The 23453-nt window shown below is 31.1% G+C and overlaps 3 protein-coding genes across 3 annotated transcripts; all 3 read left to right on the forward strand.

Annotated features, from left to right (window-relative positions):
- Positions 1–1886: 1886 nt before the first annotated feature.
- On the forward strand, positions 1887–11948 carry Ptp36E (protein tyrosine phosphatase 36E). Its single transcript, XM_035082867.1, has 11 exons — positions 1887–2003; positions 6262–6349; positions 6966–7042; positions 7982–8116; positions 9120–9421; positions 9514–9649; positions 9909–10158; positions 10886–10962; positions 11047–11286; positions 11371–11715; positions 11807–11948. The coding sequence occupies exons 1-11, from the start codon at positions 1902–1904 to the stop codon at positions 11885–11887; spliced, it is 1833 nt and encodes a 610-aa protein (XP_034938758.1). The 5' UTR covers positions 1887–1901; the 3' UTR covers positions 11888–11948.
- Positions 11905–17914, forward strand: LOC118066666 (uncharacterized). Its single transcript, XM_035082866.1, has one exon. The coding sequence runs from the start codon at positions 12182–12184 to the stop codon at positions 15107–15109; it is 2928 nt and encodes a 975-aa protein (XP_034938757.1). The 5' UTR covers positions 11905–12181; the 3' UTR covers positions 15110–17914.
- A 1911-nt stretch (positions 17915–19825) lies between these two features.
- Positions 19826–23223, forward strand: Jra (Jun-related antigen). Its single transcript, XM_035082837.1, has 2 exons — positions 19826–20243; positions 20521–23223. The coding sequence occupies exon 2, from the start codon at positions 20679–20681 to the stop codon at positions 21483–21485; it is 807 nt and encodes a 268-aa protein (XP_034938728.1). The 5' UTR covers positions 19826–20243; positions 20521–20678; the 3' UTR covers positions 21486–23223.
- The last annotated feature ends 230 nt before the right edge of the window (positions 23224–23453 follow it).

Consider the following 23453-nt stretch of genomic DNA (forward strand, 5'->3'; position numbering starts at 1 on the left):
CTTCTCTCTATCTCTCTATTCTTCACAGTATGCACATCTCGACATGTGTTGTCCAACGCTTCGTTGCTTGTGTTCATACTCACGTACGAGTTTAACTCAATCCAACAGTCTTAACTAAAGACAAGCCACTCTCAGACTTACTCATCTCCAACTTAATCCCAGTTCAAATCAAATTCTCTTCTATTTCTCTGTCAATAGCCAATGTGTATGCTTCATCTGTCTCAATGGCCATTTTATTTCGAGCTCTAGGGCAGTTATTAGGTGACCAATATTGGCTCAAATGGTCTATCCTTTAAATAGTGCCTTCACAAATTCAGTATTTGCGATTGGGATTATTGCTTTAAGCTTGCATAATAAATAAATAACCGAAATGATAGTTTGTTGTTGTGAACCCATAATAATATATCTTGATTAAAGTTCATAAATTTAAAATAAATGATGTAATTGATTGATGAAATTATTAATCAATTTTCTTTGATAATTTATCAATAACTTATTTAGCAAAGGTTATTGAAGTTGAATGAATATTTGTTATTAATTAACAAGTGTATTTATTATTTATAGACAGATATTTATTCAATCTCATGAGTTTCAAATCATACTAGATATTTAGAAATAGAAACAGAAGATCAAATATAGATTTATTAATTATTAACGAATACTTATTTCTATAAGATTGAGGCCAACGTCAATTTTGAATTTATAAATTTACGAGTGTTAAATAAATCTTGCAACTTATGATGTTCTAAAGAATCAGTAGTTCAAATCCAAATATTTTCAATCACATTTTATTTATTATTTTAATAGAAAATTCAAATATTAAATAAATTTGATCTCCTTTTTACATATTATGTTGGTCATAAAAACTCTATTTCTTATTTAATAACATTGTTGAAGTATCATTTCTCTTTTGTTCTCAAATGAAAATATTTAGGGACCAATAATTGAGAAAATAATTGTATAAATATTGTTTTTTAATTAAAATTAGAAATGAGATCAATTCAATCATAAAACAGTTGATGATTGTCAATAAAATAGAAAATTATTGTGAATTATTATCACAAAAATATGCTACTGGCTTTGCTATTGACTGAGTAGTGAAAAAATCTTTGTTTCAATATAAACAAAGCTTGTCCAAGGCAAGCTAAATTCATAACAGTATTTTGAGTGTCACGCCATATTATAATCCACTAATCTAATTAGGCTTAAGGCTTTTATTTCGAGTGACATATGCGACATAAGATGAGAAGAATCCGTTGATTGAATACACGTGTTGGAGGGATCCCAAACACAACTATGTCAAGGCGGCTTTTACACTTTCAGTGACTTCCCCATAACCCTGAGTTCAAAGTCGTCGCCTTGTAGATATAAAGGTCAAGCAACTTTCAGCTCACTCTATATCACGACTATTTTTTTCCCCCCAACTATTTTCAGTGTTTTTTTTCTATCCGAGCTTCCATTTGTTGGATTTGTCTAAATAGAAATATCTGAAATACAACGTCCAACTTTTTATTTAACTTGAAGGAGAAAAAGTAAATGTTTCAGCCGACATTTTTTTTGTTGATTCTGCATGGTAATGCTTTACAGAATAATTAGTTTTTTTGCGTATTCTATAGGATTATTTGAGTACGCAGAAATCATTTGTTTGTTTTTCGTAAACGTGAAAGCTCATTCGCATTTATTGGATCATGCCAAGTAGGTCAGGGTGGCTCAATTTTCTCTAATTGTAACGACAGACCGTGAAATTTTGGCGGTACTCATTTATTATACAATTATAGTTAACATACTTAGAAAATAATTAAATGATTATTGCTTACAACTATTACCAATTAGATATTTTATTTATTAATGACTGTTGTTATTATCAACTGTAAATTTTAGCTGCTGAAGAACTTGGAGACATGGGAACAACTTTGCCTTCTGCACCAACGTCGCTTGCTCAGTATCCAAAACTCTGTGAACTCCGTCGAAAGTTTCCTGTTCTCTATCGTGTTGAATTTCAGGTAAGTTTTCCACATTTGTTTATGTCACGATTATTATTATTGTTATTATTCTTGTGTTTCTATTTTCTCTTGGATCTTAGCAAGTAATTTTTTTTTATTATGCTTTGACAATATTTTTCAAAGTAGGGAAAATTTATGACATAAAAAATCCACTAAGTGAAAAAGAGTTTTCAAGAGCACAATATCATGGAAATAATTCCATGTCGTTAGGTTAGATTATTAAAAAATTACTCTGAAGGAAAATAATAAAATACATGAGCTAAGATGAATATTAAGCATTGCTCTGTTCTTCTTTTCTCTTCGTAAACTTGAAAATGTCTAAGCTTGTGAAGTTTGTGGAACTCTGATGCAGCTTTAACAAGTTGAAGCATAGCATCTACAGGCGAGACAGTGAAGGTACTTGAAATACACACAGTTGACGTGATAAATATTGAAGTGCACAGAATGCACAAGATTGAAGGACTTTGCCTATTTCTACCAGATGCCAATGAAGTACTACATCGAATAAATCCTTGCTTGGTGCATAGATACGAGACAAGATGAGAGATAATCCTGTGAGAATGCTTTTAGAGTGTCACTAAAGAAAAAGAGGAGGTATCGAGGTCGACATCGATTTCTCGTTTGGCACGAGATTCAAGTCGTGAATTTTGTGGCAACGGATCTCTGTCTCGCCTGTTTGTCGTCATCATCAAACGCTCTTTTCTTTTCTTCCTCTTGAAGAAGATAGTTTAAATGATGATATTTAAATTATGGCGAAAGTTTGCATCAATAAGATAAGAACAAAAGGAAATCGCTTGAACACTTGTTTTGAAATTCATTTCATAAAGTTGCTTGTTTTCTCATTCACTATCTTTTATGCTTCCATTGAGATGTCTACTTTGATTTTGGTATTAATCTTGCTTTTTGCTCTGGCAATGAATAAAATTAATCGTGTATAAAAATACCAAGAGTACACAGAAATGAAATTTATATTTTTAACTAAGCTTTTTAAAATATAGTCATAGTGATGTTTTTATCTATTTAATTTCATTTTTTGTGTCAAGAGTATAAATTTAAGAAAATGTCATTGCTGTTATGATTTATTTATCAAATTTCTTTCTTTGTTTATTTGCCAATTTTCCAAGATAATAAATAATGATTAAATCAGAAGCAAAAAATTATCTTCTCAATGTATTGAAAGTTTTTTTTATCTTTTATGGATATAATAAAAAGCTTGTGCTCGCTAATGAATACAGTATATATTGGAAGCTTTTTCTCAACATTAAGAACTAGCTTAATGAAGTTGAAAAGAATGCATCTCCGAAAAAAGTGGTATTGAAGACTTAGTTTTTTTTATTTACAATTGATCGATTTTTTTAAATTGTCTGCGGTTAGTGGTCTTTTCTAATAAGACTGTTTTTGCTAAAGATCCACTATTTACACGGAAAAAAAAATATTCCTAGACTTAAAATATTTTTAAGCAATATCAATAAAAAAAGAGCACTTTTTTTGTGTATAAAAATCAAAAATAATTATTCTTTTTTGTAGGATACTATGATCTAGAATAAAGTTATTCTTAATCTTGGAATATCATTTTATTAATGTATGTTATTAAGCTAAAATATTAAACTTGAAGTCCCTGAAAAATGATACTTCATTCTAGAATAAATTACATCATCAAGTAGTTCCAAAAGCTGAGCATACAGATAATCAAAGTAGTGCTTCATAATCTTGAAGAAAAAATTCTTTCATCAATTTTTTAAATTTTTTATCCATGAAAAATTGAATCAATAAACAACGTCATATAAGATAAAAATAAAGACAAAAAATTTTCTTTCGAAAGAAGATAGTTTCGTAAACTCGATAGCGCATAATGCACACTCAATTTAGTGACCAATATCAAACTTATTCGATCCTAAAGGCCATCTTTCGCATACGTGACCTGAAGGAAGTAAAACAAAATAAAATGAAAAAAAAAGAGTCAAATAGCTTTTGTACAATACTCGAATAAGTCTAGAAAAGGGGTAGCAGTATTCTCGTCGAGGTTTGCTGGCCAACCACTTCTTGTCACGCACGTAATCCCGCGACGACTGAAAGAGATATATCCCTAGGACTTTGGCTGCAGTTCAAAGTTTCCCCTGACAATGTACCATTTCAGTTTTGGTACTGGCTGTGTAGACAACTAGCTAATATACTCCATATACTAAAGAAATACTACTTTAGAATATAAATTACCTGGATTTGTCGAATTTCCGGATAAATATATATTTACGATTTATAACTAATGATAGCTACAAATCTGTGGATAAATAATTTTATCTACAGAAAAATAATCAAAAAAAATTTATTTATAATTTAAATTATGGTATAATTATTGGCATATCTTCAAGATAAAATTGAGTAAATAAAAAAAAAATTAACTGTTCTTAATTTATTTAATAAACTGAATCCAAAAAAAATTATTGCTAAAAGTTAATGGTTTTAATTTTATTAAACTGCAAATCTCATTGTATATCAATAAAAATAAATTTGTATTAAATAAAAATTTCCTCCGCGAGTGTATAGGTTTAACTTTGTGGCTATTATTATATAAAAACGCTTTAACTATTTAATATCATTAAAATCGATAATAAATAAAATCTCATGTATGAGGCAGTAAAATTTATTTTAAATGGTAATTTGATAAATTTTGAAATGTATTTTATTCATCAATTTATTAGATTCATTATTTAAAACTGTATCCTTCATAATCGGATTTTCAGTAAATTGATTACATTTATTTAATAAAAATCATTCTACAACTCGACAAAATTCTATCAGTGCTATATTTGTCCACATTCATTTTCGTTTTGCACGTAAAGATTCAAAAAATGGATTTGCATGTCAAGTATTTTATTCTCGCGTCGTTGAAATGATAATAATAAATGTAACAATAGTTATATTTATATGACAAAATGAAAAAGCTGACTTGAAAATAATATTTCAAATGTCACAATTGCATTAATGTGTATATGATGTTACACAGCTATGTAATTTCCTATTGTTTTTTATTTCAATTCTATTCGATTAGTTACAAGCCCCGCTTTTTTTCCTATTACTCGTGAATTGTGAGAGCACTGGAAAAACGGGAATTCGGTCGCAATTGATCTTCAGTCGAGTAGCAATTCTCAGTTAGCCGACGGCAGAAGGGTGACATACCAAAAGCTTTTCCATGTTTCACTACGCTAGTACTCATTTGATCGCCAATCTGACTGTGGTTACAGCTGTGACTTGACGCCCACCTACAACTATTACTTTTTCTTTTACCCTGATAGCCCTTACATTGCTTCAAGGAATCCAAATAAAGGGGAATTTGATCGAAGCAATATCTACGGTACACACAATGCTTCAGGCTGAATCGTTTAACTATTGATTATCTAAAAGCTCATATTATCTATGGCTTCTTCTAAAAATGCGTAGGATAACTATTTAACGAAAAATCTGTGATTTAATCTGACATCAATCAACAGAGAAACAGGAAATGAATGGGGGATGTACGTTGAGAGAAAACTTACTTTCTAAGTAATGGAGTTCATTTACAGTTAATGAAAAATATAGCTGAGCAAAATAAAATGTATTTGCTATTGGATTTTAATATATAAACAATGTAAATACTTTTGCAGATCAATTGGATTTTTTATTGACAAAAAAAAGAATAAATACTTTATTTTAATAATAAAACATTATTTAAACATTTAATTCTTATTTATGTACTTTTTTTAATTGTTTGATCAAAATTAAGAGAATGCTTTGTCATTTATTAAGGGAATAATGAGAACAAAAAAACTTAATAATTTTTGGATTAAAATAAAAATAAAAATTATTTTTTATCATGTAAATATTTTTATCGTAGAACACTTGATTTTAATATATCTTAAATTTGATTCTAAAATTTTTAATATAACAATGCAAATAAAATGTCAGCTTTGTAATAAAGTATCTGAGTACAACATCATCACATAGAGAAACCGAGGTTGAGGATACAACTTTTATTGAAACATTTTATTAAAAAATATTTCAACACAATATAATATTACACACAAAAATATGGAATTTTATGAAATAAATATTCTCTCCATTTAATTAGTTCTTCTCACAATCACCACACGTGAACTCAATTTAATTCCAGTCGGGTTATCAGGGATCATGTGTAGGATATTTTTTACGCTCACTTGAGATAATAAATGTACATAATAATAAAGTTCTTTTTTTTCATATTTAAAATTTTTTACATTTCCAGAGTGCAGCAAAGGTTGAAACCCATTTGTGTAGGCACGCAATGAAACCAGCTAACAGGGAGAAAAACCAGAATCAACGTTGTATTCCATGTAAGTAATTAAAAGAAAAAAAAATAATAAAAAAAAAGGAGTAAAAATATTAGATGCAGAGCAAAAGAGAAAACGGAATAATGAAAATTGTAGTGCAGATAATACTTGGACGATGCTTTATAGTAGATTAATGACATGATTAGATGAATAATGGGAATAGTTGATGAATAATAAGAGTGTAGTGTGAGCCTAGACGTGTAATAATGATTCTGGGTGATTTTCTCATCAACAAGTGGTGCATCTGACCGACTACAGCACCACATTTCTCGGAAACGCAAAACCAATTAAGAGAAGTTAATTATACGGGAGATTGTCCTCACCCTCGAACCTTTGAGCATGCCGCGAAAGGAAGCACATTCATACTAAGTTCTAAACAACTGCAAAACACACCAATTGTCAAGAACATTTAATTGTTCTATTGGCGATAAAATGAGAGAATTCCTTAGGGTAGATTATTATCGTGTTGATGGCTTACTAAGACCATATAATTGTAACAAAGCATCACTGGAAATAATTAATTAAATAAGCTTTTTACTTTAATCATCATGAGTAGAGTGATAAATATTGTTATTACTGCCAGCAATTAATGATCCTCTCTCTTTCTGCTAATTTTCAGATGATTACAATAGAGTTGTTCTAGACACAATTGAGGGACAACCTGATTCTGACTATATAAACGCTTCATATGTAGATGTGAGCAATTTATTTTATTTTTTACTTTTTAATTTATTCACTCCACACACAGACCTGAAAGTAAAAACGCTCTTGGAGAATTTTATCACGTGCTAATTTTTGTGGTAATTCATCAAGATACTTTGTGGTAATTTTGATGAATTACGATGGAAAAAAATTTAATTTTTACTTTAGAAAATTCATAAGAAGATAAAAGTTTTTAGAAAATTTTTCTACAAAGTGAACAGCTTTCAGAAAACATTATTTCAATATATAATCAGAGATTTTGATATGATAAGATGGAGGTATTAGTTGATATTAAATAAAATATGTATCTAGTTTAACTAAAATAATGGCAGGAAAAAAAATATTTCATTCTTGCAAAGTATTCATTTTTTTCGAGTAGCATTTATTAAAAAGCCAAAGTTCTTTTCATGCATGACTTTGAGTTGTTAAATGGTACTTAAATAATGACTCATAAAATAAATATGAAAACATTTGTAGCTATGAACATAGTACAATATATTTTTCATACAACACTCAATCATTTAAAACGAGACCATTTGGTTCAGTCTGAAGACTTAACAACTTGATTTATTTACTTAATTTTTCGTTAACAAAGCATAGAAATTTAGTTATTAAAATGTAAAATAACAATTACATTCCTTTTACAATTAGCTGTAAAGAATTATGAAAACCTTCAAAGAAGAATATAAGTCTCTTATAAATGAAAGAGTAATTTTCTATGGATGTCCTTTTGAACAGAATTACCTTTTATTAATTAAAAGGCTTTTACATTTATAATTTGTGTTACTTATCTTATCAAACACAACTCGTGTTGACATTAAATGATGAGAGAAAAAAAATTACTTTCCATTACAAATCCAAAGAAATATTTACTCCAGGTCTGTAAACTTGATAATAAATTGCCTGAAAATAAATCAACGACATTTTTTCCAGAGTTTATTGAAGCCTAATGCCTACATCGTGACTCAGGGACCCATGGAAAACACAGTAACAGAATTTTGGCGAATGGTATGGCAAGAGAGAGCATCATGTATTGTGATGTTAACAAAAACATTCGACTTTATTAAGGTGAGAGCTTGTAATGATCCTCAGTGATATTCAATGATGTTATCAAATCTCAATGGACATTGTATCATAAATGTATGTTACTGAATTCACACTCAAAGACCATATTTTGTTCAACATGAGTATGCATCGTTGTATCACAGCTGTTATCGATTATGGGCGTATAAAGGAACGCAATAGAGCAGATCGAATGTCTGATCAATGCTCCATAGGACGTGATTGGTGAACGTACAGTAGGCATTGATTAATTGAACATTAATTTTGGACTGCTATATTTTCTCACTGGTACAGCTGCTGTTGTATAAGTTATTCCTTATCAACCATTTCAGGTGACATAGTTCACCAAATTCTGACATAGCCCATTCAAATTTCGTCATTCTGTTTTGATTTATTGTTATTGAACTTTTGGAGCTAAATAAACGTATTAATGATTTGTTCGAATTATTATTTTTTTTTTTATAATTACTTCAATTCAAAAGTCAGCTAAAGAATCATGTACATTTGGAATAAAATCATCAATTATTCTATGATTAATTAGATTATTAAAAAATAAAAATTTGATTCTCTTTTATTTTTCTATTAAAACAGGATTAATTTAAAAGGATTTTCTGCTTATTTTCATGTAAATAAAATTGATTATTTAATTTTAAATAATTCTCTATTCCATTAATATCTTGTGTTAAAACCATGATTGTTTCCAGATCCCAAAAAGTTAGCATGTATATAAATATTTCATGTCATGTTCGATTTTCTTTCTATGTATTCATTATAACTACAATTCACTTGAAACAATTGCATGGATTACGACACTTTTATTTTTATAGCTATTCACATATATGGTATCCACCCAAAACAATACAAGAAATATTGGATTTTTTTTTATTCTTTTTAACATACATGATCCTATCAATATAACAAATAAAATAGAGAAGAATAAAAAATTTATTTGAAATAATATTTATATAAGAAAGACGTAAAAGTGATTCATGTAAATACTATTTTCTAGGTAATGTGTGTACAATATTGGCCAGCAAATAAAGACAAAGATGAAGAGTATGGTGGAATAGGTGTGTCAGTATTGAAAGAAGAAGAACTAGCAAATTTTCATATACGAACGATAAAACTATACAAAACAGATGATAAAGGAGAGATTAGTGAAGAAAGAACACTTTTACAATTTCACTATACAGAATGGCATTCGCATACGTGTCCGTTTGGTAATGCAGTTTTAGAATTCCGTCGACGTGTGAGAGCTGTTGTTGGATCCACAATAAAAAATGAATCTGGTCCAATGGTAGTTCACTGCAAGTAAGTAGATATAACTCTAAAGAACAGACTGAATGCCAAGATAAGATAAATAGTCACAAGAATGTATAACATAAAAAAATATTATTATCTAGTGATGGTGGAGGTCGTTCTGGTGTTTATCTCGCAATAGACGCAAACATGGAACTTGCTGAGGAAGAGGACACATTTGATGTCTTTGGATATCTTAAAAAACTGAGGCAAAGTAGACGAGGACTTATAGAAAGTTTGGTAAAGAAAATAAAATCAATTTAAAGTTGACTCTCTTTTCTTTTTTGTCTCTTTTCTATATTCATTCCTCCTACTCTTTTCTTTTTTCTTCATTTTCTGTTCCAACATTTCCATTTTTTTTATTCATGTTTACTTAAGTCATACAACCGTAAAGTTTACTAAATTTTACTTGAAGTGATGATGAACTTAAAGAGGTGTAAAATGATCGAAACCACTTTAAGCTGCTAATCTTTTATATGACATGTTATGTATCCTACAGGACCAATACAAATTTGTCTACGACACCCTCGAGGAGTTCGTAATATGCGGTGTCTCGTGGTTCCCAGTATCGGAACTCTCACAACGACTGAAGCAGAAGAGCGTGAAAAATCCAATAACGAAGATGAACGAGTATCAACGGGAATATCAACAAATCTGCAAGCAAACTCCTCGATTTACGATAGGAGATTGTGCTGGTGGACATCGAGCTGATAACAGAGAAAAAAATCGAGATGTACTTGTTGTTCCTCGTAAGTAATCCAACATTTTATTCTTGATTCTTTATTTATTTACTTTTAAGACTAATAAAAGGCAGACTATTTCATCTAAATTCTACTCAAGTTCTTGAATAATCAATGAAATTATTTTTCATCCATAAAACATTTTCCTTCTTTACTTAACTTAATTTCAAGAACAAGAAATAATTATTATTTATGAGAAGTTATTGTAAGAGATATGTAGTTATTAGTTGATCTTTTTATATTGAGGATCATCAAAAAATTAAATAGGAATATTCCCGTTAAAGACCGTTCCAATTATTGATTATAGAATTAAATATAAGGGTCAATAATAAGTAGGAAAATTCAATACAGGATGAGGCACTCATGAAAATAAGATACGTATTTATATACTGAATTAAAATGCCTTTTTCCTTTTTATTGATTTTTTAAAATAGGAAATTGAGTACAAAAATGAAATCGAAATGTCGTAGATTAAATTTCCTTCAATAATTTATTTTGCTGTTTACTATAAAAGTATTATCAATCGATAAAAATATGATTGTGGGGTTGAAAGTTATTTATAAATTAACAATTGATCTTCAAGGTTTAACACTTTCTCACTGAACAATTTCCAATCAATCATAAAAATTTTCAATGCTAGATTTCATTTCTATTTTTCTATAATATCCTGTCTTTTATTAGTTACAAAAATTTATTAGCTTTATTTGTAACCTAACTGACGACTACTAATTTCCAGCTGACAATTTTCGGCCTTATCTAACGAGTTTCCAAGGAAACAGTTTCACAGATTACATCAACGCTGTATTTGTGGACGTAAGTAGCTTTATACTTAAAATTTTTGAAAATACCTCGTTACTTGATGGATTTGAATTTAACCAACATGAATTCATTTATCAGGGATATACTAAACCACGAGAGTACATAGTAACTGAATGGCCATTGAAGCATACTTGTGGAGAGTTTTGGTCTTTGGTTTATGACTATGAATGCTCAGCAGTGGTTGTACTTTGTGTTCCACCCGCATCCTCCCAAAACTTCCCTAGTTTCTGGCCAGAAGGTAGACACTCCAAGAAGTACGGACCGGTCTTTACGATAGATCACATAAGCCATAATCATTACACTAACATTAAAACATGGGTAAGTGTTAGTGTAAAATCAATACTCTAGACAGGTTTTAATCCTTCATACATGGGAAATTGATGCATCATAATATTTCAATAGGTTTTTAGGATAAACAAGAAAATCGTGTCATTAACAGAATTGATGGCAGGCGTGAAAGCACCCCCTAAAACGGTTCAGTTATTCCAGTTGACGTGTTGGCCAATGGGTCAAGCGGTACCGACGTCGACAAATAGTCTTGTCGAATTGATGAATATGGTAGAGAGATGGCGTCAAAGAACAGACTATGGACCTGTAGCTGTTGTGTCTCCTGATGGCAGAAGTCGTTGCGGTGTGTATTGTGCCGCAAATGCTTGTATTGAACAAGTCATTCAACATGGGGAAGTTGACATCTTTCAAGCAGTTAAGACTGTCCGCAGGCATCGTCCTCAATTGGTTGAAAATATGGTAAGTTTGACTTGTCAATTCTCAATCAAACTTTTCTTCCTTTTTGTTATTTACAAGAAAAATTGATCAATCAATCTTATTGTTTTTACAGACGGAGTACAAATATTGTTACGATTTAGTTCTACATTACGTGCTGCATTATTTAAATAAAGACATGAATGAAAAGAAGTGAGAAAGCGAGTTGAGGGACGAGCTGTGGTTCATCGAGTTCGGTCGTGGGGCTGCGTTGCCCTTGACGCCAGAAGAAGCGCCGACGGATGGCGAGCCGGTGGTGCCGTGTGCTCAGGGTCGAATTGTTGTTGAAACAACTCACCCTGCACCCCCACATTTTGCCACATGTTCGACTTACCGACGTACGATAACCGCAAATGACGAATCACCTCGTTCGACTGTGGATCCGTCACCAAGTCAGTCAACAAGCCGAGGTGCAATTGCCAGAAGTCTTTATCATCGTCAACATTCGATTATGCCACAAAGTCCAGCAACCAGGCCAGAGGATTTGCAAGTAACACCCTGGTATGCAGAAGAGTCTTTCACAGATTCCTGGACATCAGGACCTGGAGACCAAAGCTCGTATCCCTCTTTATTCTTCTCCCGGAATGATAAGCAACTGCCGTCTAGGCCAGATTTACGTTCAATACGAGGAAGTAGTGGGGAAAGTGATGCACTTGTTCCACGAACTAGTTCTTCAGCACCTAGGAAAGCTTATATGGATCTTAGTGATGCTATAGCACTACTTGATGAGACTTGCCCTAATCCTGATGCTAGTCCATCGCTCACTCCGAGAACGCCTAGAACACCATTAAATTTAAACTCGAGAAATAAGAGAGCACGTTCCAAGAGTAGTGATAATTCCTCAAATTATAGTAATGAACGTTTGAATGATAAATCAGTAGAAAGTAAAGATCGTGAAAAGAGACGACCTTTCTTGAAAAAAATTGGAATATCAAAAACAGAAGATAGACCATTCCTTTCAAAAATAGCACCTAGAATTACTGGTAAACCTTATTTAGAAAAAATTGGTCCTAGTAAAGCTTTAGAGCGGCCTTTCTTAGATAAAATTGGATCGTCCAAGACTTTAGATAAATTTAATTTTGAATCTCTTAAAGAAATACCGAGAGCGATGATGAGAAGAACTCAGACTATTGTAGAGCCTACTTTAACTGAAAAAGCACGTACTGAAGAAACTATAAATGATTCAATTTTAGTTGTTGAAGAGGAAGAAATACCAGAGATACCAGATACTTTTAATAGTGTTGAAAGAAGACGAAGTGGGAAAGGATTATTATTAAAAATGTACTCTTTTGAGACTGAAGACCTAGATGATATATCTGTGAAAAATCACCGAGATCCTCTTAGAGGTTCATCTCTAGACGATGTTGTAGATACGGGTCCAAGTTCATTACCTCCCCTTGAAGATGTACATGAACCCTCGAGTCCTACTAAATTGGAAGCCAGCTTTTCAGGAGGTGTAGAACTCGTCAAGTGTCGAGTTACAACTAGTGAGGAAATAGTTTCTTCAAGCACTGGTTATGCTGGTTCACCAAGAGCTGCAGCTAGTTGGAGTAATTCTCCACGGTGGTCAACAAAACGGAATGACAAGCCGTCCATGATTTTTAAAACACTCGAGCGAAACTTTAGCTCTAGGGAAATATCTTTAAGTGATGAAGAAACTGTTCCAAATTCGCCCACTAAGAGAAGAATCTCTAAAGTATCACCTGAGCCACAAATGCCAATTAAAGTTGTTCCTGCGAAAAGTAAAAATTCCTCGCTACCACGAGATTTGGATGCTTCACCAACGAAGACTCGTCGACAGGCTTCAGAGGAGCCGCTAGAGAGTCAAATTAAAAATCCAGAGTTTGAGCAATTGGCTAAAGTAAAGCAAATGGAAGAAAAAACAAGGAGTGCTGAGTTATTAGCCTTGAAAAGTAGACGGCAAACATTTAATGAAGCATTAGAAAAATTTGGTGGAACTGGCTATGCTAACAGAGCTAGAAGACAAATATCTGAAGATATTCTAGACAAATCTGAAGACAAAAAAGGCAGTGAATATGAAGAATATCATGAACGACGTGGAATTTCTTCAGATAATTTAAAGTATTCCAGAGAAACTGTTGTTGAATCTGCACCATCAGCATCGTCTCTTGGCTATCAAAGTGGAAGTGATTCTCCATTTGCTAGTCAACGTTCATCAAACAATAGTCAAGACATGTTAAAAGGTACATTCAAAGGTCTTCAGGGTAAATTCGAAGTTCAAGACGTTCCAGCAGAAAGTTATGCAGCATTTAAAAGACGAACGCGAACTGAATATCAAACTGTTACAGAGCGGTACAAGTTCATTGCAAAAGAAACAATAAGTCCAACTGTTCAAGTGAGCAAAGTTTATGAGATAAAAACAAAAGATCCTAAAGGTCAAACTGAAGTTGTGTCTAATTTAAAATCAAAACCAATTGAACAAGTGACAAGTAAAGATGATAGAAAAGATACTACACAGACAGGGTCTACTAAGGCAGTGTTGAAAAAGCAAGAAGGTATTGATCATTCAAATGAAGAAGAGATTACCGGGTCATTTAGACGACGTCCACTGAGAAGAATATTTCATGAGCCGTCCCAAGAAACGATGGATCTTCTTACAGAGTTAAAAAAAATAAAGAGTTTACTCAGAACACCTTCAGAGGAAACAAAAGACTGGGAACTAGATTGTTTAAAACCAGCTCGACTTCCAAAGAAAATTTCATTATCTGATAAGGAGTTTTGTTTATCAATAGAGCGAGAAAATAGCATTCGTCGTCCTTCGATACTGAAGTTCGAAAATGAAAGTAAAAAAGAACCAAAGACTGTTATAAATCAGGAGAAAAAGAACGAAGAGCAACCAATAGGCCCAGCGTTATTTGAAAAACGTTGTTTATCTTTAGATTACGCTGATGATGCAAAGCCAACAAGGCCTGAAGTACGAACAATATCTCTTGTGTCAGCGAGAACACCTAGGTCAGGGACAGATGAAACAATAGATTCATTCGATCCTGGTATACTTTATGATTCCAAGAGCTGTCTTTCTGATGTTTTCACTCCACCAAGTGATGAAACTGACAATAACATCACTAGTCCAGTTAAACAAACAACAAAAAATAGCGCTAATCATTCTTCTGAAGTAGACATTGCGATTCCAGTGGATCAAACAGGGTCTGCAAGTCCCAAGAAACGAGCTCAGATTCAAGGTAGAACAAGTGATCTTTATGAAATAATTTCTCCAAGATCTACTCCGTTTAGAGTGAAAAAACGACTTGGCAGGATATCTGTTGAAGAATCTGTTAAACCAGAGAGCTTTACAATTGATAAAGTCGACTGTAGGTCAGCTGTGACACAAAAAAAGACCAAGTGCTTCCCTTTGTAACCCATGCCGTTACGCCTGCGACGGCCGGGCTAATTTTTTTCAATTGTAAAAACGCAGGCCCCCCTGGACCATTTTTGTATTTTCTTACAAGTGAAGGAAATAACGACTTTGTCCTACTTTTATTGTTTTATTTTTGTATAGATCATGAAGTGGGTCTATGTATTATTTTTATTCATTGTAATCTTTGCAATTAAGCAAGAAATATTTTGTAATGTTAATAATTATTTTGATGAATATTTTAAGAATTTATTTGTGACAACTGTCTTGCACTTATTGTGTCTAAAGACAAAAATTTATTTGTTTTATATAAAGTAGAATTAAGGAGAAAAGTTGCAGAGTTAAATATTTCAATGAATTTATTGTGGTTGATAAAAAACAATCCTGCAACTAAAAATAATGAATTCCTGTGTATATATATATTTCGTGAACGAATATAAATTTGTTCATTACTTTTTTTCTTTTTTTTTTTTTTGTAAAGCTGATGATGATTGATCACTCAGTTGTTTTGCAATTTCATTCATTGATGAAATACACTTTTCTATAGATCAATTTATTGTATTATAAAATAACTATGAAAAGCGAGAAAAAAAAATTATATAGAAAATACAAACGTTTCCTACTAAGTAATTATTTGTTAGTCATGTCAAGGAAAAAATATTATTTGCCCGGATTTAATCAATCCATCTATAGAATTCATTTAAAAAAATTTACGTACATCTAGGCGGGTACTCGTTGTTAAGAATTGCTATTTAGTGTAAAATAGAAAGAAAATATATTAAAGCATAGAATATCTAGATAGTTCAGACATCAAATCGATATTAAATGAGTGATTTTAACAACGTGAACCCACAAATTTTTACGAACAGTGCCTTGTTCATGGATATATTTCTTTAAAAAAGAACAAATTAAACCAACGACATTTTATTCCTATGCGGGCCGGAATTTGAAATGGGTCCACATGGAATTGCAATTTTGATGATAGAATATTTTTTCGCGTAAAGAGAAATATTTTCATCTCACAGAATTGCAACTCCCACATAGATGCGTCCGCCTGCCACGCCTTTCTCTAACGCAGAAAGACTCGTGACATTTTCATCAAAATCTATAAAACATAATATCGAAACTAAAGAAAAAAAAAAATAAAAATAATAACAGTAATTCTACAACAAAACAAAAATTCATTGTTACATTAAATAAAAATAATAATTTGTTTAGATGTCTAGTTCAATCTAAGGATTATTGTACTCTAAATAATATACAGAAAGTAAGTGTAAATGTAGCTATTAAAAATAGAGATAAAAAAATCTATTTAAAAAATAAGTTATAAAAAAATTATATAAATATATATTAAATATCGTTACATTGATCGAATATTTGTATGTACAAGTTAAGCATATTAAATTTTAAGTGGACGGGTATATTTCATAAATATATATTTGTTTACGCGTTCGTGCCAATTTGCATCGCCAATTTCATGTAAAGAGTCTAAAAAAATTCACGTAAAAAAAAATAAATAGATATATAAATTACAAGTGAATAAATACTAGATATGTATTAGAATTAAAAATACATTAGAAATGCAGCGAGTATAAGCGAGATGATGGTGCCAAAACTGAGATATTACTTCTATTGTATGTTAACAATGTTACTTTTATATTTCTGAAATTTATGTATATGTTAAAAGTGCATTAACTGCACATTAAAAAAAAAAACAGGATTTGCGTGGACGTATTAATATAATAGATAATACAAAAAAACAAATATTCACGTGAGCTTGTGTAATGATATTATTATTATAAGGATAAAAAAAAAATTATCAATTTTATTTGTTACTTTTTATGTGAAATAATTAATTAATTAATTCTAGTCATTCTCGATGCAATATTTCATGTCTTGTGATAGTCGATAAATCTATTAAAATATAAAGAAACGAATCTTATTGCACTAATTGTGAAAAATGGAACAGGGTTTTACCGACTAAATCTATTTAAATTATGTCTTACTATTTCTTGGCACTTTAACTTGATTTTCTCTTTCGCTTCGTCTTTCTTCAACAGCCATCCGTCCAACTTTTCGGCTGTTAATGTTTATACTAAATTCAATTAAACAAGTCATATAAAATGTTTCTTTAATGAGAAACCAAGCATCGAGAATTATGATGATAAATTGTTTTCCTCGCGGGCGAGATAATTGTGTTTAAAATTATTTGATATTCATTAATTTGAATTATAGTAACAATAATTGTAATTATTGATGAGTGAAAGTGTGTAATTAGTCTCTTCAAATACAAGAGTAATATTTCACACACAAAAATTATGATATTATTAAATAATATATACGCTTGTATAAGTGACGTATCTGAATAATTTTCAATTCTACTTATATATTGATGCATTATTATTCCTGATATGGAAACTATTCGAATTTTCTATCAAAAACGTATGTTGTATATCTTACAGCATATGGACACATATTCTAATAAAAATCGAGTTATTGAACTCGTTGACTATATATAAAATTCCATTGGTTTGTATGAAAAGTGTGTGGTTATAACTTAAAAATAAAAACAAATATACACCTATTTCCAATATAAGACCAAAATTTGTCAATGGTCCTTTTAGGACTTATTCCTAGTGCATACATAATTACGATCTGGCAGCGAATTGTCAAATTTTGAAATAATCTCGAGCGATTTATGACAAATATACTGTGCGTAAAATATAAATTTTATAAACTGCGTGATAAATGAATATAAAAAAAGATTGGTATATGTTGTTGTAAATAATAAATAGAATGTACGTTGTATTCATAAGGCCTTCAAATTATCTTTTTATATCCTTTTTATTTTTAATTTGAAAAAAATTGTTTATTTTTTTATTTTTTTTCAAATTAATTAGCTATATTTAGTTAATAATTTTATTATAAGATGTTGTTGATGGTTTCTCATATATTATCTTGACAAGGAAAATACTAAGAGATTTAATTTTATCCTAATGTGAAGACGAGTAATAAGGAAAATGGTTATATTCTCGATGGTAGATAATGGCAAAGAATAACAAAAACATGAATAAACATTCATTACTGAGATATTATTCAACCCAGGGAATTTTTAAGTAATCCTATAATTGTCGTGGTGATATTTCTGATGGGATAAACAAAGTAGGCGTGTATAGATTCTCATTTGGTGAAAAAAGAAAACAATTATGTTTAAACTAACTTTTATAAATACCTTAAAATTTTGGAGAGTAAAAGTAGACTTATACCCTGAGGCCTAGGACGTAGGGTGGAGCAGAACAGCTTACCTGGTCTTCTGAAAGATAACGAGACTGTTGAAAGAAATTTCACACTACATCTGCAACAATAGAATTATTTGAAATATAATTTAGTCACGTTTTCTTTTTTTCAAATATATTATTCATGATAAAGAATATTATTTTGTAAAGTCAATATTTTTATAAGAGATAAATAGTATAAATGGAAAGAAAATTTTATTTTACTTTAAAGATGTTTCAATTTTTAATAGTTACGAAAATCAACTACTAATTCATTATAGGATAATAAATTTAAAAAATAGGATCCTACAATTTTTTGTACAACAAATACACACTTTACTTTCGTACAAATAGCCAATATTTTTGAGAATTGATTATAATACAGGCTTTAAGGTACTGAATTGATCAGAAGAATGATTTTGAAACTTCTTTTTCAGTTTTAGAAATTCATATTGATTATTGATACGAGGGTAAATAATTTGATGATAAACCAGAAATGTTTCGATAAAAAAAAACTCCTCTTACTACGATTGTAGATAAATTCGACGTCTATCGATAATATAGAAAATCTTGGATCAGCTTTTTTACATCAGAATCTATATTGTTTATGTAATTAATAAATAAACAATTGTTTAGTTTTGAAAAAAAAATTAAATAATTATTGTTTGTTAATTTTAAGATAATGTAAAATGTAATCGTATAATTGTACTCCAAAAATTTTTTTATTAAAAAAAATTAAAAAAAAAAAAATGAATTAAATTATTTAAAAAATTTAAAAGACTTTCTTTCACAGTCAAAACATGCAGGAACAAGTTAAAACTTGCATAGTGGTTATTTTCCATAGAAAATTGGTCAAACACACTGTCATAAATCTTTTCCTGTGATCGCAGAAGGAGATGATGCCTGCAGGTAAACACTTTACCTGCTGAAGAAGGAAAACCAACGTGTTACTTAATTTTCTCCCATTTAAAAATCATTTTCAAAAGTAAATTCATCTACAATAATATTAAAAATAATTAAATAATTAAATAGACAATCAAGTGTGTAGTATAATATGCAGATTGCACATTTACTACTCATTAAAATAAGTATAATTTATCGCTGTAGAAGCACACCTTTGCCAGCAAAACGTCAAACCGATTCAGTAAAAATGTACATATGAGCAGGAGAGTCAACACGTTCATCAGACAAGCTAGAAAGGGAAAGATAATCGAGTGAGAGAAAGCAATAAATACCAAAGTGAGATTGAGTGAAACAGTGAGAGTTGGTGTGTCGATCTATTGCCGACGTTTAAATGCTCCCTCCATCGACCTACCACTCTTTCCTAGTAAACGATGTCGACCGACCAATCAGAGTGTCTGTCTGACGCCACCATCGACCAATAAGATCGTACGTTTCTGACGTCAATTCTATTTTTAGTGAACGTGAGTCACGGGATATAAGGCTGTACTTTTAGTTGAGTGTTCACAAGTTGTCGAGACACCGTGCCGTTCAGTACGTAAGACATCCGATACCTAAAAGGATAACCACTGTGACACGCGTGCAAGTGTACGTCTGCATATATATTTTGCAAGGAAAGGAAAAAAAAAGAACGAAAGTGCATGCCACTCGTGTTGTAGAGTGACTTTGTTTTAACGGTTCGGTGTTAGCAATAGTAGTTCAGTGAGTCATTGTTGTGTTGAATCTCAAACGCGTCAGACCTCGTGGGTCTGAGAGAGAAAAAAAATCGAGATTTCTCTTCATTGAAGAGATTGCCAGAAATTAGAGGCCTGTAACTACAGAAAAAACAACAAGACATTGACGGCTCATAATAAACTAAGTGTTTATTGTGAATAGAAGACTTTGTTTTAGTGGAATTACTGGTAAATAAATTATTCATCGTTAAAAACATTGCACAGAATGGTTATGTAACTTCATATATAGAGTATTATGGACTTAACCCATGTTGTTAGTGGTAGTATATTTAATGTTGAGTTTTTAAAAACCTTGCTGAAACCTTAAAAGTCATTAAAAAGAAATAAAACTTTGGTTTTAATGATAATATTTAGTTTTTTATCATTTTATTTTTAAATTTTTTATGATAATTTATTCTTAAGAATATAACAATGTTTTAATAAATGCATATTTTTTATTTTCTAGACGACGGAAAACAAGAGTCTGCGTTGGACGTCTGGGCGAGGCCTTTCGTGGAGAATTTCGTAACGCACGTTTTTGCATTGAACAAAAAGGAAGAATAAAAAGAATACAAGAAAATAGGAAATTATTTTCTATAAGTTGTAAATTTTTTTTAAATACCGATGGTGCGAAGTCTTACGACAATGGAGCCGACGTTTTATGAGGAGCCAATATATGTTAATGGAAATAGAGAAAATGTTGGTCAGTTGAAACGAAACCTCACTTTGGATCTTAATGGTCAACGTCAGTCACCACAAATCAAAAGGCCAAAACTTGGACCACTTCCACCAGCTCTTAGCACGGCTCCATCAATACTCAGTTCACCAGATCTCAATATGTTGAAACTTGGATCACCAGAATTGGAAAAATTCATCATTTCACAAAATGATGGACTTGTCACATCATTACCTACACCAACTAATCAAATTTTATTTCCTAAAACTGTAACAGAAGATCAAGAACGTTATGTACGTGGGTTTGTCGATGCTCTTAATGAGCTCCACCACTCAGACAGCTCTCAAGAACCAGGAAGTATTTATGGGGCAACTTATACAACTTTGGAGCCACCAAGTAGTGTTCAAAGTACAGAATCATTATCACAAAGTTTGGTTATGATCAAAGATGAACCTCAAACAGTACCAAGTGTTACCAGTTCACCACCAATGTCTCCTATTGACATGGAGAGTCAAGAAAAAATAAAATTGGAAAGAAAACGACAACGAAATCGTGTAGCAGCTTCTAAATGCCGCAGACGTAAACTGGAGAGGATTTCAAGGCTTGAGGACAAAGTTAAATTGCTAAAAGGTGAAAACAGTGAACTTAGCGCTGTTGTCCACAGGCTTAAAGAGCATGTATGTCGTCTAAAAGAGCAAGTCATGGATCACGTGCAATCTGGGTGTCAAATAATGCCAGTTTCTGGTCAATATTAAACCTCATCATCATCACAAGATTTTCATAGATTAAGTTTAACAGAATCTCGATTGACTGAGGTTTTGGAAGATTAATAAAATGATGAAAAACGTGATGTTGACTTGGTCTGAATGATGAATGCAGGTCATGGACCACCTGCTGTCTGAATGTCAAATGACCATATAGTTATGTTCCTCGAGCACCAAGTGCATCACCATGTTTATTAAATCAACGCTTGTTTGAGGTCTTGGGTAGACAATGTGACAAGACAATTTCCTGTTTGTCTCAATAGTTGAGACCCACACGACAACGTTGGATTTTTATCAGTCGACTGTTTCTTTCGCGCAGTGAAACGAAGAAATCTGTCAGTGCCTTGAGTGCTACGCAAAGAAGCAAGCAGTGGATATATCACACAGTCTACGCACACGTATGCGATAGCTGTTGACGTTTTCTGGTGGGAGGAGGAACGCCATCGAGTAAGAGGAAAAAAGTGTGTGAGAGAGACCAACTAATACTTTATGAAAGTGTGTGAGTAAGAGAAACAAGAGACCGTGGCCATTTTGGAGAACGCCGTGGCGTGAACCTAAAAAAAAATCTGCTCGTTTTGACGTGTATGAACTTTTGTATTATTTTTACTTATTCATCTTTGAATTACTACTTGTTTCTTAGGAGCGCATGTCTCCGTGTTGCTCTATTTTGTTTTCTCTTTTCTATCATTGGATTAATAATTGGTAAATAAACATAAGATATATAAAAAAAAATTCCGTTGTTATACATCTAGTCTAATGTAATTTCTAAAGTTGCGTTATCTCAAAGATGACCAGCTTTAATAATAAACTTGATTGTTTTTTTAAAGTACTATGCATATTGTAATGATCGTGGAATACGGTATATTAATACAAAAAGAAGAATACATATTTACGGGTTTTTGATGCTTATTATGCATCGTTTTTGAAATATAATACATCTCCAGGGTCAGCATCTTTAGGAATAAGAGATTGATGACCTTAATAAACTGTACATCTTGGATTTAGAGATATATGAGATGGTATTATGATTACAATTAATTTTTAATACTATTCTTCTTGAATGTTTTCAACTAAGCGGGTTCAAAGGTACCCTTTGTTAATAGTTAATATACCGAATTCACGCCTACGCGCGTTGCACAGTAAATAATAGTCATAAGTAGATAAGGTTAGACATATTTAACCTTCATTTTTGATTAACGAACCCGCATTTTTTATTCAGTGGGTCTATCCACACTCAAAACTAACTTGAATTGATATATTTTTGTTGTATAAAAAAATTTCTTTGTTTACAAAAAATTACATTTTTTTAAAAAACTTTTTTTTTATACTTTCTAAACATTCCGGGATACTAAATAAATAAAAAGTTATAATTAATTGATAAAATCAATTTTTTTATGTAATAAAAAAAAATGTGTCCCGTGTATTTCTTTTGTTAAACAATACAATGTTACTGATTGTAAAAGAAAAAAACTTTAAAAAATCAAAAAAAAAAGTCGTTGCAATACTTGTGTTAAACAATTGTGCAATTATAATGAAATATTAAATGACACAATTACATAGACGACATAAAAAATTCCCCGGTTATCAAAAGTGTGTTTGCAAAAATAATTAGTACATGTTGTCTAATAATAATGCAATGCACAAAAATGCAATACAGTCTACACAGTGTGCCTTTTATTTTGTACAAGTATCGATGAGGCAAAAAGTAAATGACCGAGAAAAAAAAAAACATAAGAGTAATTTTACATAAAAATATAAATGTTAAACATGTACGAGGGTCGAAGAGAGAAACCGATAATGATATTAACAACACGAAGAAAGCGCTTGTAAGAAGCTGCTGCACAAAAGTATGAAAGTAAATTTAAAAAGCCACTTGTGATTTAGTATATAAGCTAAAACCCCATATAGACTATATACTTTTACGGTGGAAATATTAGTTATAGTTAAAAGTTTAAATAA

The sequence above is a fragment of the Chelonus insularis genome, unplaced genomic scaffold (genome assembly GCF_013357705.1).
Source record: "Chelonus insularis isolate UGA/USDA-ARS -01 unplaced genomic scaffold, ASM1335770v1 contig_352_pilon, whole genome shotgun sequence".
In the NCBI taxonomy this organism is placed as follows: domain Eukaryota; kingdom Metazoa; phylum Arthropoda; class Insecta; order Hymenoptera; family Braconidae; genus Chelonus; species Chelonus insularis.